This window comes from Manduca sexta, chromosome 24, assembly GCF_014839805.1.
Source record: "Manduca sexta isolate Smith_Timp_Sample1 chromosome 24, JHU_Msex_v1.0, whole genome shotgun sequence".
NCBI classification, from domain to species: Eukaryota; Metazoa; Arthropoda; class Insecta; order Lepidoptera; family Sphingidae; genus Manduca; species Manduca sexta.
Window position 1 is genome coordinate 15,874,014 of NC_051138.1, and position 16,743 is coordinate 15,890,756.

The following is a 16,743-nucleotide window of genomic DNA, read 5'->3' on the forward strand; positions in this document are numbered from 1 at the left end:
GAACCAAAATGAGTCCGGTAGCCTATTATGCCAGCATCGGAACCGAATATACACAGGCTGATCCCAGAACGCGACACATTTACGTGATCCACCATGGCGGGTTTTAACATCTTGTTGTACGGTGGTCGCTATACGGGCGGATATAAAATATATCGTACCACCAGCAAATTTACACAAAGTAATTTTGAAATTCCACATGCGACGTAAGTGATTAAGTAAACGTATCGAATATACAAACTATTGTTCCTATACAAATATTGTACAAGTGTTTGACAATTATTGTTCGCACCACACCATCTCCAATTATTGTGGTAATTCTTGGTGTATTAATAACGAATTATTATAAGAATGACATGGTTTTCCTTTTCATAACATGGTCTGCATTACCAGGAGTTAGATTATCATTTTAGAGACCATAGTGTAATGCAGTAAAATTTTTAATTGTTATTTCTAGATCTATTGGTTATACAAGATAGTTTTGCTTAAAGCTTGACCCGGAAAACAAAAATCTGCCGTGGAGGCGCCACTTTTGCCTTCTAGTTTTAAAGTAAAAAAAATCAGTACAAGAAATTAGTTCCATATTTTACCACAATATGGCGAGGTATTTTATTTTCCTTGCCAGGCTATAAAACTCTGCTAGAGTACGTACTATCGCTTGTATACAATCATCGCCAAGTAACAAGTGACATGATTACCTTCCGCAGTGAAGTAGTCAACCACAAAATCAGTTTTGAGGTTTTGAATTCATCCAGCTACTTATTTAGCTGAGTGTACATTGCAGACAAAATTCGCTACGCCTTATCATCTAAGTCAAAGAGTATAAATATGGTTGATTCTGGTCGTTACATTACGAGCATGTTGTTGGGTGTTTAGGTATCATCGAGCGAGCAATCTGTTTCTCTCGTCATTCGGTTAATTTATATTTTGATTATGGTAATTCCAAGTATTGTTTTATTGAATATCGAAATGGGGAAAAATTTGTACTCAATTTATTTATATTTACTAGACAGATGTTAATTATAATATGTTTGGTATATATCCTCAAAGACTGACAGGAGTATATAGCAAGTGCTCAAGCGCACGTAATGGAGCTATGATAATAAATAAATAATAATAATAAATAACTAATAATAAACGCAAGAAATAGACTTTCAAAAGTAGTTTGATTAGTTGTAGTTGTATATAGCAAATTTACTCTTTCAATGATTCTGAATTATATGTCCTATTCGATCACAGCAATGGAGTAATCAGTACAAAGTTTCATCGTACAGTTTATGGATTATTTTGATCGCTATATTTTCGTTTGAGGTCGATGTAGAGGCTAGAGACGCATCGCAATTGTTTAATTTCGTGCGTCATGGAACAAATTCCATTGACTCAGCATCGAATGAAACAACTGATTTAAAATCAAGTTGTTTCGAAGTTATAATAGGTACCCTCTGAAAACCCTAGATACGCTAACACATATAATACTAACAGATTTTTCTTTCCAGGTGCAATTGTCGCAAGTCAACTCTCAAATCTTCGAGTCGCGTGAGTAAATGTTCACTTTTATTAAAAAAGTTATTAAGGCACGTAGGTATTTGCTGCGTTGCACTTTACAGAAACATACAGTATGTATAATAGGCATGCTAACATAATCATCATCAATCAAAATATTATAACTTATAAATTTCATAATAAAAATATAACGGGGTGTGTTTTTACTTTAATTTTTACCAGCCTTAATTGGCGATATCGTCCAAAAAGTTTCTTTCCCAAATGAAATTATTGAAGTGACTGTCAGTGAAGGCGCCGAGGAAGATTACACTGATCAAAAAATATTTTTTTTGTGCGATCCCGACATATTAAATAGGAAATTCAGCGAAAAGACCATCACATAGGCTGAAATTAACAAAAACAGTTATGTTTTTTTTTTGCTGAATTCAGATGACTCAGTTAAAAAAACAACAAATAATCCCATTAATTAAAATTTATTGAAGAAAAATCGAGTTATTTTAACATTGCGAACACTTAAATATTTTATAATGTGTAGGTATTGATTACAATTGTTTGCATAGCTGTTGTACTCCTATGTAACGTTATGAATTGTTCAAATATTTACATGTATGTATCACAGGATATTGCGCATATATAATATTAAAACATTAATTGTTCCTCATAAAGCGTTCAATATATTGTACCTATGTAACTACTGTATACAGTTATTCATTCGAGGTATGTAATAACGTGCCAAGGATCCAAACCCAAACAACTTTAGTGTTTTTCTAATAAACAAAAACAAATTTGATAAATAATAAGAAAACAACATCCAAATATATTCCAAAATTAGCCCATTTATCTGCGTACTATAATTATTCTAGTTCATTATGCAGAAAAAATTACAAACAAATTATTCTTCCAGATCACGGTGACCACAAGAGCCTTCTACGTACAAACCTTTTCCAAAGTCCGGTAGCGAAGAGTTCGTACGTAGATCCGGACGCATTTTTCCGTGATTCAGCGATAAAGAAGAGTTTCAAAAATTATGCTCCCAATATAGACGAACCCCAAATAAATCAGAAGCATAATGGACGTAATCTACCAAATCGAAGAAATGAGCTTAAGACGCTAATCAATCACGGGATAGCTAACAACAATGAAGACTTCAAATTTTTAAGTCAATTACAGCAAAGCCATGAGAATACCGATGTACATAAATTATTGAAAAATGAACAGGAGACCCAAAAAGATATGTTAGATCAAGAACTTAAAAACTTGCTGCATGAAAACCAACTAAGTAACGACTTTTCCATGGGCGTTAAATTTTCAAAACAATCAAATAAGGAACTTAACGATAAAACATCAAATAATAAATCAACCAATCAAGAACTTAGTGAGCAGAATAACAAAGCCTTGAGCAAAGAAAATTCACTTATTAAAACTCAGGTTGATATAGATAACAAAGAATTATCTTTGTCTATAAATGCATCAAACATACAGAAAGAAACCAATCAAGAGACATCGTCAAATCATAAAGATATTCGGAATGTTCCGCAGCGCCAAAATCAGCAAGTTTCGAGCCATAAAGAATCCAATGAATCGTCAATAACTTCTACAGACGAATTCAATAAACAATCGCAAAAACAAACTTCGGCTTCATCACAACAAAGCCGACAAGAGTCTTACATAAACCAACAATCACAAACAGAACAAGATTGGGTCAAACAACATAGCCGCCAAATAAATGATAAACAAGATACGACCGCCTATCGAAGTAAATCATCTGTAACAAATGATAACGTATCAGAATCTAATACAAAGAATTGGAACGTCGAAAATCAATTTGAACAAGAATCTGTTATTGTAGATAATATCAAGGCTGAAGAGAATGTAACTAAAGACGACTTTATATCTAACAAAAAAAGTAATCGATTAGAATATTCATATGATTTAGAAGAAGAAGAGGAAGAAGAGGAGTTTTGGAGAAACGAAGATGCGTATATTGACGATGATACCACTGATCCTGGGGAACTAATACATTTAACAAGTCAAGATGAACCAGCAATAAAGCCAAATGAAGAAAAACCACACATCGAATCTGTCGTACAGCAACCATCTCCGCAAGATGATCAAATAAATTCACATAAATCTTTTCAATCACATCGAGGTCATCACATCCCTTTACAGCCAGTACAAAATCCTTCACTAACAAAATCGGATCAAGACGTAACCCCTGTAAAACAGACTCGAAATTCATCTTTACCACCTATGCAAAACAAGCTAAGACAAAATCAAACACCACTACAACCAAGTGATGATCACCTGCTTTACTACCAAATCAACATAAACCTCCTACATTGCCAGATGAGGATCAATCCTACGCAGACTTCAGTCGAAATCCACCTTTCTCGCAAGCAGAAGATGATAAACCTTCTATATTAACAAAGCAGAATGAATTTGCACCACAATCTCAAAGTAAACCTTTAGGACCTCGTCCTAAACACAAGCAAACGATCACACTAATTAAACAATCACAGATAAATAAAGAAAGTGATTCATGGAAAGATTATAAGAAAACCAATAAAAATGCTGACGAAAATAATACGATATCGCAGGATGAAGATCAGTCATTACAAGAGAAACCGGCTCAAGATCAAACTACAACACAAAGCAACACAGATCGGACTACTACAGAATTTGATCAAGATCAGCCACCTTCACGACCGAAGAACAATGGACTTCTTCCACAACCGGAACAAAACAAGCCACTGACACAGACAAAACAAGATGAGCCCTTGCCCCAACCAGCCCAAAATAAACCACTTTTACAACCGGAACAAAACAAGACGCTGACACAGACAGAACAAGATGAACCCTTGCCCCAATCAGGACAAGATAAACCACTTCTACAATCGGAACAAAACAAGCCGCTGACACAGACAGAACAAGATGAGCCCTTGCCCCAACCAGCCCAAGATAAACCACTTTTACAACCGGAACAAAACAAGACGCTGACGCAGACAGAACAAGATGAACCCTTGCCCCAACCAGGACAAGATAAACCACTTCTACAATCGGAAGAAAACAAGCCGCTGACACAGACAGAACAAGATGAGGCCTTGCCCCAATCAGGACAAGATAAACAACTTACACAACCGGAACAAGATGAGTCCTCGCCACAACCAGGACAAGATGAGCCCTTGCCCCTATCAGGACAAAATAAACCACTTCCACAACCGGAACAAGATGAGTCCTCGCCACAACCGGAACAAGATCAGCCTTTGCCCCAATCAGGACAAGATAAACCACTTGCACAACTGGAACAAAACAAGCCGCTGACACAGACAGCACAAGATGAGCAGTTGCCACAACCAGAACAAGATGAACCACTTCCACAACTGGAACAAAACAAGCCGCTGGTACAAATAGGACAAGATGAGACCATGCCACAACCACTAGATAAACAACTTCCACAACCGGAACAAGATGAATCCTCGCCACAACCGGAACAAGATCAGCCCTTGCCCCAATCAGGACAAGATAAACCGCTTCTACAATCGGAACAAAACAAGCCGCTGACACAGACAGAACAAGATGAGCCCTTGCCCCAACCAGCCCAAGATAAACCACTTTTACAACCGGAACAAAACAAGACGCTGACACAGACAGAACAAGATAAACCCTTGCCCCAACCAGCCCAAGATAAACCACTTTTACAACCGGATCAAGATAAGCCTATGCTACAAACAGGGCCAGTACAAGATGAGCCCCTGAACCACCTGGAACAAGATAATACCCAGCCACAGTCAAGACCAAGTAAACCTCTATACGAGCCAGATCAAGATAAATCCCAACTTCATCCAGGACAAAATAAGCTTCTAAACCAGCCAGGGCAAGATAAGCTCCTACGACAGCCGGTACAAAATCTGTCCTCTACAACACTACATAGGAGTAAACCTAAATTATCCAGTCCAGATGATCTGCAACTAGACCAATATCAAGCAAATCAATCTAAGTACCCTCAGCCAGAGCCACATAACAAAGACAACGAAGGTTTCCAGAATCAAACACCTCACACAAAAGATTCATCACATACCTATCAAGAGAGTGAGTGGACTAAGCATGAGCAAAGAGACATTACATCAGCATTGCATAGTCAAGAATCAACAAAACAATCCGATCATAAGCAAACAAAGAACGAACAAGAAACAAAAGAACAAGTTCAAGATGTACTAAAATCATTGCCTAGTCAAACTGAGGCAACAATTCAACAAACAGATAGTTTCAATAAATCTCAGCAAGATAAAATTTCAGTACAATCCGACCAAGATAAACCGACAGAATTCCATCAAGAAAAATAACTAAACCCACACAAGATACGACATCGCCTAATGTGAGCACTGATGAATCTACACCACAATCTAATCAAGATAAGTCTACTAGCATACCTAAAAACGATAATGGTAATAGTCATCCTAATCAAATAAAACTTGAAACTTTACCTGATCATGAAAAACCCGTAACGAAATCTGATCAAGGCAAGACTGACACTAAAGTTGACGCGAACAATCCTGCATACAAACCTGGTCAAGATGAGAGTAGTATCTTACCTCACCAAGATAAACTTACAAGATTACCTAAGAGCGATGAAACAACTAAACTGGAACCTAAAACTAATGAAGATAGGCCTTTAGTTATACCAAAACAAAATATTCCTATATTGAATTCGCATGAAACTATTCCTACAATTCAACTGGTATACACTAAATCCCAAAAGGATAAACCTCATCTAAGTGAAACCCTACAGAAAGCTAACCAAGATAAACCTTCGTCCATAAATAAGCCCTTAATTAAATCTGACAATGATAAGGATAACATAAATAAACTTAACCTAAATGAAAATACAACTAAGGCTCCCGAAGATATATCTGTAATCAAACCTGACCAAACTGAATCTACGTGTAATAAAAGCAAACCTAGTAGTCATAAACCTATGTCCGACCAAGATACACCAGCAATAAACATTGGTGACAAGAGAACACCAGCCACACCTTATACAGACAAACTTGCATCTGAACCTAAACAAGATAATCCAGATAAAGTGGCTATTACCACAACTGGCCAAAATAAACCTGCAACCATACAAGGTAAACCCATATTGCAATCCATACAAGACAAGTCTAGTAAGCAGCCAGATCAAGATTATGTTACAATTAAACCTGCGACTGAACCGTCAGATGAGCCTACGAATGAACCTGTTCAAGAACCTAAAACTACTGAAATACCTGATCAAAATAAATGTAAGGCAGAATCTGCTCAAAAGGAGCCAATGAAGCAGCCTCACCAAGAAGTAGTAAAAACTAACATCATTAAACCTAACACAATGAAGCCTCCAACCAAACCTGATCAAGAACCTAACCTTGCAGTAGTACCTGAGAAAGCTAAACCAACCGATTCTACTGAAAATAAACAATCAAGGCAACCAAATCAAGACGTGCCTAAGTTCGCACCAAAGCCTGATCAAGTTGCAACCACGCAAAAACCTAATCTAGAACCACTACCTAGAGCAATACCTAATGTTGATAAGCCTGCTATTAATGCGAAACAAGATAAACTAGACCAATCTTTAATGAAATCCAATGATAATCAATCTAAACATAAAACAGATGAAGAGCAACCTATAGTTACTCGTAAGCACCCAAATTCTAAGAAACCATATTCAACCAACGGCGATGAAGTCCTACAATCCCAAAATAGTGAAGATACTGCACAAATTACTAGGTCTAACAGTTGGAGTGAGAGGGATAGTTACTCTGAGAGGCGAGGACGTTACGACCTCTCTCGAAGTAGTAGCATACATGGTAAGACCATTTTTTTTTTAATCAATTTTACTTATTAATATAACCTGTTACTTTTATCCTTGCAACGGGGAGCCGCGGGCGGAATCGCGAGCAAAAATAATAAGTCAAAATATTTTCAGCGTATTCTTTTATCCAATACAACCACATCTTCGAACTAGTGTGAACCATAATTAACAAAATTTTAATAAAAATAATTCCAGGCGTACAACAAGCGATCGAAACGGAGGTGAACTATAAAACCCTTGTAGTGAGCGACGGGTCCAACAGCGGCAGATGCTACTGCTCCTGCGACATCAACAGCAAGCCAGTCTTCATCAGCCTGGACCAGCTGCGTGGGTGGCCGACATTATAAGACTTTATTTTTATTGGAACCTAAACTCTATCTTTATTATAGTAAAAAAAAGAAGAAATGTGATAATTGCAGCCTTGTTCAGTTAGCATACACTTCTATCCAGCGAGCGACTTGCACGTTTATACTTGACAAAAAAACACCTGCGAATGTAATCTAGATTTATCTCTAAAGCCAATCGAAACACCAAGTAAAATGTTTGGTATAAATTTGTTTTTCTGTCTAACGAGTTATCATAAAAAATATCGTATTTTACTGTACTCTAATCCAATAATCCTTTATCAATCGATGCTTTAAAAGGTAAGTACTTATAGTAACAAAACAAAAACACTACAATAATACAAACACATTGTTATGACTAATTTATTGTATAACTAATTGACTACACTTCATAACTAAGTAGCGAGGGTGCAGAGAAGCGCGGTGCCCCTCTTGACCCAGAAGTCAGAGGTCTCCTTGCCGGAGGGAAGGTCCACTGCGACCACGAACGCTCCCCTTGCGCATCGGGTAGTAGTAACACGGGCAGATGTAACGATCTGACACATAACAATATACACAGTGAATAATTGTGGAACAAACTTGCTTCTTGGTCATAAGTTGTTAATCGCCTTTAGCAATCGATTCTTATCCACAAGTACCGGTCAGCAGAAAATTATTACCAAACATTAGGAATTGTCTTACTATCATTAATGCGCACAATGTGTCAGCTAGCTTGATGATTAACTACTGGAGAAAACCCCTTGCCATGACCTTTAAACCAAGATATATCGCTATGTATCAACAATCTACGAAGTTCTCGATTCAAGATGAACATTCAACTGCTATAATTCTTTGGTGGATTGATCGAATTTATTTATATCTCTTACTGAGATGCGCATATGTACCTACGCTGTTATATCCACTCGGACATTCCACGTCTCGGGAGGAAAGAACCTTTTTTCGGATATTATGGACAAACCTTCCCCTTGTAGTAAATTACATATTTATAGTATATTGATTATAGTAGAATTATAGTAATTGTTTTTAATCTAAAACCCACTGATTAATGTTTTCAAAGGCAATATAAACCCAGCAATAATTCCATGTAATTATCCTCAGTCATATCAAATCTGTCTAGTTTTGATACTAACTCTTTAAACGCTTGCCGGTGGCCCTGATCGGTTTGAAGTGTATGGGCGTGAGGGGGTACACCAGCTGCATCGGCAACGGCTCCTGGAGGTAGCCTTCCTTCTTGAACCAGCTAGCACCCTCTAAATATTGACCACTGTGATGCAAAGATTTATATTATTTAACGAAAGTATTTTCTTTTAATTTCTGGAACGGCAAAGTGACTGCACTACACCTGATGGTAAACGCGATGCCGTTCTTAACCCGGCGAGCATGTGGCGGGGTATGTCATACCCCCCATGTTAATTACTGGCGTATATTTTTTGTGCCTGACTTTCAAACTTATAGTCTCTGAGTAGCTGGAGTTACAGGGTTGCGGAAGGTAATAGTGGGGTGATTACAGTGTCGCGGCAACCTGCATTCGAGTTACACGTTTGCAAACTGAGTTCGGGTACGTGATACCCCGCCTCATAGCTGGTGTGACAAAAACTAAAATTGCTTTTTCTGCTATTTTAACTTATTTTCTTTGTTTAATTGTAGATTTTAATAGAAAATGGATGTTGAAAATAGAAAAATTCAACTTCGGTCCATGATAGAAGATGTACTTACTAGAACAGGGTTTCGCAAACTTTTATTTAGTGCGGACCGCTAATGCCACCTTATGCGACCTTTTTTGCGACCAAAGTCGTAATGTTTGGGTTGATGTTGTTCAGTTGGATTCTTAAATTTGTTTTTACTAGCAGTTTACTTCTGTATTTATTTTTAGATATACAAGAGTGCAAAAGCGTGCACTTTATAGTTTTTCTTTTAACTTTTGTTTTACTTGCGGATCCCCTGAGAGGGGCCCACCGGCCCCCAGGGGTCCTATGTTTCGTGAAAATTAGGGCAAGGACACTAAATGGACCGATTTCATCCGTAACTTAGGCTTGGCTTTAGTATACGAACACCTGAAGATGTGAAATGACAAAAAATATATATTCCGATTTATATACGTCAGAGAATTTCTTCCCAGATCAACGAATCACTTTCATCGACTCAAAATGTTCCTGGTCATTTTATTAGATGTAGAGATTACCCCAACAAAAATAATCATAAGACAAAATACTCATGAACAAGCTGAGGAAAGGCTATTAGTGTGGAGCATGCAACGTTTTTTTGCAAAAACTGCACAGATTTTATCTCCAGTCCCTAAGATGTTCCTAAATTTTTTTGTGATTTTTTTTAGTTTATAAAGAAAATTATTTTATATTCTATCATACGATTAAGTTTTTTTTATCATAAAACTGGTTTTACTTTAGTTCCTTTTAGTTTTTAAGAGACTGAAAGTGTTTGTTTGAAATTCAAAGTGACTTATTTCCATCGAGCTAAAAAAATAAAATTAAAATGGCGCGATTGTTTTATTTCCAATGCGTTATGATGGTATTGTCTTATTATACCAAAAAATAAATAGTATAATACTTCTTCAGAAACAAGTTTTATAGCCAATTTTTTTAAGGGGTATGTCATACCCTGCCTCATACTCCTTGTTACATTTTTTCACCACACGCTCGCCGGGTTAATATCTTATTGCAACAGATGGCTACCTCATGCCACTCGGAATAATCATGTCGTCCTACTAAGACTCCTTCACGCTACTTCAGAAGGACCACGTAAGGTATTTCAATACTCGTCAACTATCAACGGTCACATGACTACCGTTTCAATAAGAATATAGGCTCACGCTCATGTATCTCCAGAAGGATAGCTGAATATGTATTTAAATTTAGTAAACTTTATATCCCTCTAAAATGAAGTAGACGCTTTTGAATTAATCGCCCTAAAAATTAGACCCAGTTTCTCTCGATTTTAACAGTAACTACACTGCTCATAAATCAAGAAGGCAATACTTCACAATCTAAACAGTAATTACTGTATAAAATTGTGTATCAAAACAAACTGCCTAGAAAAATTGCAATATCATATTATTTTATCGAACTAAAAACAAGTAAAGAAATAATTTCAAAGAAATATAACACTCGCGGATTTAGGTATTAAATCATATTGCCGAGTAAACAAGTTGCTGATAACGTATCTATATGTACATAATATATAATTCTGTGGCGCTCTGCCTAGTCAATCGCTGACCGGGTGCAATACCAAGCGTTTACAGCCAAACAAAATTCCCCAGCTAGTGTTTCTACGCCTACTGTTGCCATCTCGCTCACTTTCCGAATAAAACCGTATATTTGTCTCGCTTACGAATTAAATAATGTTTGTTATATTGAATGCCCTATCTACGCTTATTCATTAAGTGTATTCTCTCAGCAACGTGACGGGGTAGACACGCATGCGCACGAGACGACGTGCAGATACAACAAAGACGTACACGAAGCATAATAATAGTGATTTATATATCGTCATTCAAGATATTGCGTAATTAGCATTTGTCGCAAATGCCATCGATTATGGTGCCAATATTGACAATCGCAAACGCCAGTAGCCGGCGAGCGGAGGCACGCGACGTACACGCGCGCGGTCTCGGCCGCTCACATCCCCGCCTGTCGTGACGCGTGTGAATAGCCCTTTACTCTGCGCGATATTATTCAGTCGTATTTATTTTCGCAACTTGTTTTGAATATACGTTGCAGTGTGCGACCAACTATGGTATTCGTGTGTCAAATAGTAGTAGACAAACCCAATGAGGATGGTGTGCATCATGCAGGCGGGATCGTCTCTGGCGTCGTCAAATATGCGATGGATCAGCCGACAGAGTTTGAAGATATCACGCTGTCCTTTAAAGGCGAATCGTGGTGCTCGTGGGTAACGGATGACGCATGCACTACGTACTTGGGGACAGAAAACCATGTTTTTCAAGCCATGAGCCTGCTCAACCAGAAAGACGACAGCGTGCAAATCCTGCCCGCTGGATCTTACGAGGATAAGTTCCTTTTCACGCTGCCGAAAACCATCCCGCCGTCGTTCAGCGGGCAAAATGGCAACGTCACGTACCGAATAACATTGGAGGTCAGGAGAATAGGCAAGTTTAATGTTTTGAGGAGATTCGTCGAAGCGGAGGTGATAGTGCACAATTACTTGGATCCTCTGATACCAGACATTCCAATAGCGATCCGGGCCACCAAGAGGCTGCTCAAGCTCTCAACCGGCAAACAGAAGATGAGTTTAAAAGCGGAGATTCCAAAACCGTACATAAAGCCGGGGGAAAAGGTGGAATTGAAATTAATGATAACGAACGAATCGATTGTAAGAATCAAGGGCATACGTGCGGAACTAATCAGCACCATAATCTACACATCCAATTGCGGCTCTAAAACAATTGAAACGCATAAAATAAAAGATTGTACGACAGAGACAGCGAAAGTACCGTCTCGACACACGACCAGCGTCAACATTAGCGTTCCGATATTGGAAGAGCACAGAAGCGTGCAGTACAGCAAGGTGATAAGCAGTGAGTACAAGATCCTGGTGACTGTGAGGCTGCCGATGCCCTACTGCAACATCACCACTGTGGTGCCAATCCTCATCGGCGAGAGGGAGACTGCGCCAGTAAAGTTGATGAGGATACAGGAATGTTAGGAAATATCAACCGAAAGAGCTATATGGTTCTAATTTAAGAGCAAGTCCAAAGACTGACTGCCGGAGGGCTTTATGAGAAACAGCATTCTATGTCTCAGTATGACAAACACAATGCAACAATTTGCAATTCAAAGTTCTAGATGTGACAGCTGTTTATGGGCAGCCGTGACTAGTCGCGGGGCGCCAGCCATCTGGGGAAAGGCTTGTAAATCTCGTCATTTAACTGTATAAAAACATTTGTACAAAGAAATTTAGCGATTATAAACTTTATTGTATTGTTAAAAGGTTTTTTCTTGTGCTGTAATTAAACTAAGTACGAATTAATTATTAATAAAGAGGAACGATTTCCTAACATTTAGGTATGTATGACATAAGGAAACTCATGATTATGCTTATATCGTTTGCATTCCAAACGTGACACATAAGCATAAAATTGCTAAACCATACGCATGCATTGAAGATAATAAAAACTTTAAAACAAAGAAAAGCAAATTAATAAGTTAATAATTACGTAGTAAAAAAGGATGCTTTCAAAATCAAGGCTTTTGTGCAAGTAGGGTTGCTTTGAAATGGGTGATGGTCCCAGAGTACATTTTTCCTGACTAAACAGTAATACAAAATATGCCTAGGTACTTACCTTATGTGTTTTTATAACTAATTATTAACTGCCAGGGGCAGTGAGGTTGTTGTCACAGTCGGAAAACATACATCACAATAAAATACATACATTTTGAAACAACTAACTAGATAAAAAAATATTATTCAATAAATAATTCTCTATCATTTGTATAACACAAAAGTGTTTTTAGATAGTTTTTGTTTTAATTTTATGTATATTGCTGTGCCTGTTACAAAAATAATAGCAAAAACGAGGCGGAGACATATTGCTCGTAAACTTCAAACGTAGCTATATTTAGGCGAGAAATAGTCGTGACACAAATCCTATAGGTATAATAGTCTGTTGCACGCGTAATACCAAAGAAGGAAGGCAACAATGAAGGCAAATACAAAACCGTTCCCAGTACATTACAGATTATTATCCATTACTAGAAAACTACAGGACTAGAAAATGTAGGAACATTTGTTGGCCTTGGAAATAGTTATATACAGATGTTTCGTACATTTACTCCATAAATGATGGGCACTAGGCACACAAACAAGTTTGCATTTTCCACATAGAACTCGCTGTGACGTATCGCGACAACCTTTGTGGCGCCAGCGATAAACTGGCCGGAGTGCGGGGCGCGGGTTCAATTGGCGGGGACGTTTGTTTACTTTCTAGTAGCGTTGTTGAATATTGGCATTAGCAATATGTTTTTGCTGTTGGTAGGATATGTTTTATATCAGTCCAGATAGCGACCACCGTACACAAGGTGTTAAAACCCGTCATAGTGGCCCACGTAAGTCGCGTTCCGGGATCAGCCTGTGTATATCCGGTTCTCAATAGGCCGCATAATTGTGTCGACTGTCGAAGATCACTCCTCAGTCGACATTCTATCGTACCCCACTCCACTTACCATCAAGTGCAGTTGAGTCACTTTGCCGTGCTCGCATATAAAAAGAACCTCTGTCTGTAGGTGAAGAGTGATTTACAATGTAAATCTAATTTCCGATGGTACTATTACTGTATGTGGCGGCGGTGACACTTACCATCTGGCGAACAGTATGGCACGTTTTCTAGTTGTATACAAAAAATATGTTAAATCTATCTGACCAGGAAAAAACATAGCGACATGTTATAATAAAATATGGAACTAATTTATTGTATAGACTACGACAAATTTAAAATGGAAAAGCAAAAGTGGCGTCGTCATCTAGCCGGTTTTCTATTTTTCTGGCCAGGTAATAATTCAAAGTATTATTAAAACCGGACTAGTGCAGATTGTATTTGTACAAGAATTGGCATATCATAGATATTAAAATATAAAATTTTTCCTACCTCAGATTTTTGCTTTACATGTGCTAAGACATTGCTTCTTACCAAAATTCATGATTGTAAGTCAACAGGAAGTATCTAGAGGTTTTGATTCCCATGATGAATAGTATAACACGCGAAAACATACGACATAAAAGTTCATAATATATTTTAATCACGTTGACTTACAAGATACATTTTTCGCAGCTAAAAAAGATCATACATATACTCGATTATTTTATATATTGTGTTCCAACTTGGTACCAGTACGCGTTCCTGAGCAAAAGATCACGACAGACAGACAGAGAGTGAGAGAGAGAGTGAGAGACAGACGAACAACAATGTGAACCTAAGGGTTCCTATATGATGTAGGAACTCTAAAAAATTACCTTTGTTCATTTGCCACGTGAAATTCCCCGGTATTTCCTTACATATACACCTAATGACCCATTGACTAGTCAAAGCTTCCTCCGTCGCGGCGTTCCCCGCCAACACTGCCTCCATTAATCAGTTATGTGCCTTGTCTCGCTCGCACACAATACGAAATCATATGTTTGTCTTTTTTGTACTACGCAAGGCAAGGTTTTGACAAGCGTTTTGGCTGTGTGTTACTGCGCGATATTTTAAACGTTTGGCCTACTGCTAGGTATCTTCTGTGTTAATGCAAGAACTCTTTTAAGCACTTTGAATTTACACTCCGAAATCAGTATTTGTGTCAACTTTTTTGACTTCGTTTACAGCACCTAAGGCGAGATCCTAACACATAATTCTGAGGTTTACTGCTAAAATTGCAATCTCAATTAATATCATATGCGTAACAAGATACAAATAAATTTGTTATTTAAAAAATCCTTTGACGAGCGTGGATGCAACGCGATGAAAAGGCGCGTTGGCGCACGTTTATTTTAATGCTCGCGTGTATGATGCCTTACACATTACTCATAGGTAGAGCCCCGATTACTCGCGAACTAGTCTCGTTTTGCCAAACAGATTCAGTTTTGTTTTGCTTCCAATGATGGGCGTGTTGTGTCAAATATTGATCGACAGGCCGTTCGACGGCGTGCACAGAGCCGGTGGGCCCGTCACCGGCGTCGTCAAGTACGCCCTGGACCAGCCTAAAGAGTACAAGGACATCATACTCGCGCTCAGAGGTGAATCATGGTGTCACTGGTCCGAGAGCGACACCGACAACGAAACCTACAACTACACGGGAAAAGAATCCCACGTCTGTGAAGAAGTGAGTCTGCTGAACCCCACGCACAGGACGCGAACACTCCCAGCAGGCGCATACGAGCACAGGTTTCTCTTCACGCTGCCAAAGATCATCCCACCGTCCTTCAAGACGCGGACGGGCCACGTGTGTTACAAGATACTGTTGGAGTTCAAGAAAGACGCCGTTTTCAACGCCACTAAGAGTTTCAAAGCGGAAATAACTGTACGCAACCACTTGGACGCTACATTATTAGACACACCAACTGTTTTTGGTGCGGACCACAAATTATTCAAGCCGATGTCTTTCGGGAAACAAGAGGTATATTTGAAAGGCGAGATAGCGACACCTTATATAATACCGGGAGACAGAGCTCACCTCAAATTGATGATAACTAACGATAGCACCGTACACGTGAAATGTTTAAGAGCGGAGCTGGTCAGATGTACTATATATACAGCGGACGGCGGAAGGACTGCAAACCGAGAGAAGATTAAAAACTGCATGGTGGAGACTGCGGAGGTGCGGCCGCGCAGCAAAGCCGAGATGGCAGTCACCGTGCCAACACTGGAGCTAGAGCGCACCGTGCAACACAGCAAGGTGATATCCAACGAGTATAAGATCCTGGTGACGGCTGTTTTGCCGGTGCCGCATCGCAACGTTACGGTCATGGTGCCGATCTTGCTGGGCGACAGAGCATGTTCACGGCATGAACGTTAGAGCTTTGGAGGCGGATGCCCGACTACCACCGTGCTGGCAAAACATGCACGAGTACAAACATCACGACTCGGAGACAAGAAAAACCTAGAAGTGAACAAATCATGACACATTCCTATACGTATAAATAAGGAAAACCTTTAATAATTAATACTAGCAAAAATCTCTATGGCAATTAAGATTCCACAGGGAGATTTTATCGTAAAAACTTTAATAAGTACCTCACTATCGTGTTATGCTAGGGGCATGCTGAGGTTAATATCTAAAACGCCCATTATCCAAATTAATGTGGGACTAACAAACACTGCAGATTCAAATGTCATTGGTAAAGTATCCCGACTAGTCGGTAGACACCTACGCATTGTCTATTATTCAATTAATGCGATCATAAAACACATCAGAAGTTAGTGTGACCCGCTGATTACCCTCAAATCTCTGGGGTTACCTGTATTATGTGCCCAAACCTAACAAAAAAATTAATTTATTTACACACTTTTTATACTACAATGGGGCGGACTTAATGCCTAAT

The 16,743-nt window shown here is 38.7% G+C and overlaps 2 protein-coding genes across 2 annotated transcripts in view; one reads left to right on the forward strand and one right to left on the reverse strand.

Annotated features, from left to right (window-relative positions):
• The first annotated feature begins 1,490 nt into the window (after positions 1 to 1,490).
• On the forward strand, positions 1,491 to 7,901 carry LOC115444707 (titin). The gene is made up of 5 exons (XM_037442427.1): positions 1,491 to 1,533; positions 2,405 to 3,873; positions 4,020 to 5,374; positions 5,824 to 7,343; positions 7,544 to 7,901. The coding sequence occupies exons 2-5, from the start codon at positions 2,734 to 2,736 to the stop codon at positions 7,693 to 7,695; spliced, it is 4,167 nt and encodes a 1,388-aa protein (XP_037298324.1). The 5' UTR covers positions 1,491 to 1,533; positions 2,405 to 2,733; the 3' UTR covers positions 7,696 to 7,901.
• A 235-nt stretch (positions 7,902 to 8,136) lies between these two features.
• The window catches only part of LOC119190460 (dynein heavy chain 2, axonemal-like), a 34,994-nt gene continuing 26,387 nt past the window's right edge, over positions 8,137 to 16,743 (reverse strand). Inside the window, 2 exon segments of the mRNA XM_037442428.1 lie at positions 8,137 to 8,228; positions 8,823 to 8,956. Of these exon segments, the coding sequence (XP_037298325.1) occupies positions 8,137 to 8,228; positions 8,823 to 8,956 (226 nt within the window).

Coding starts and splice junctions, on each gene's coding strand:
- LOC115444707 (XM_037442427.1), top strand. CDS start 2,734: ATGTTAGATCAAGAACTTAAAAACTTGCTGCATGAAAACCAACTAAGT. Junction 5,375..5,823: donor AAGCTTCTAAACCAGCCAGG/GCAAGATAAGCT, acceptor ATAAACCGACAG/AATTCCATCAAGAAAAATAA. Junction 7,344..7,543: donor TCGAAGTAGTAGCATACATG/GTAAGACCATTT, acceptor AAATAATTCCAG/GCGTACAACAAGCGATCGAA.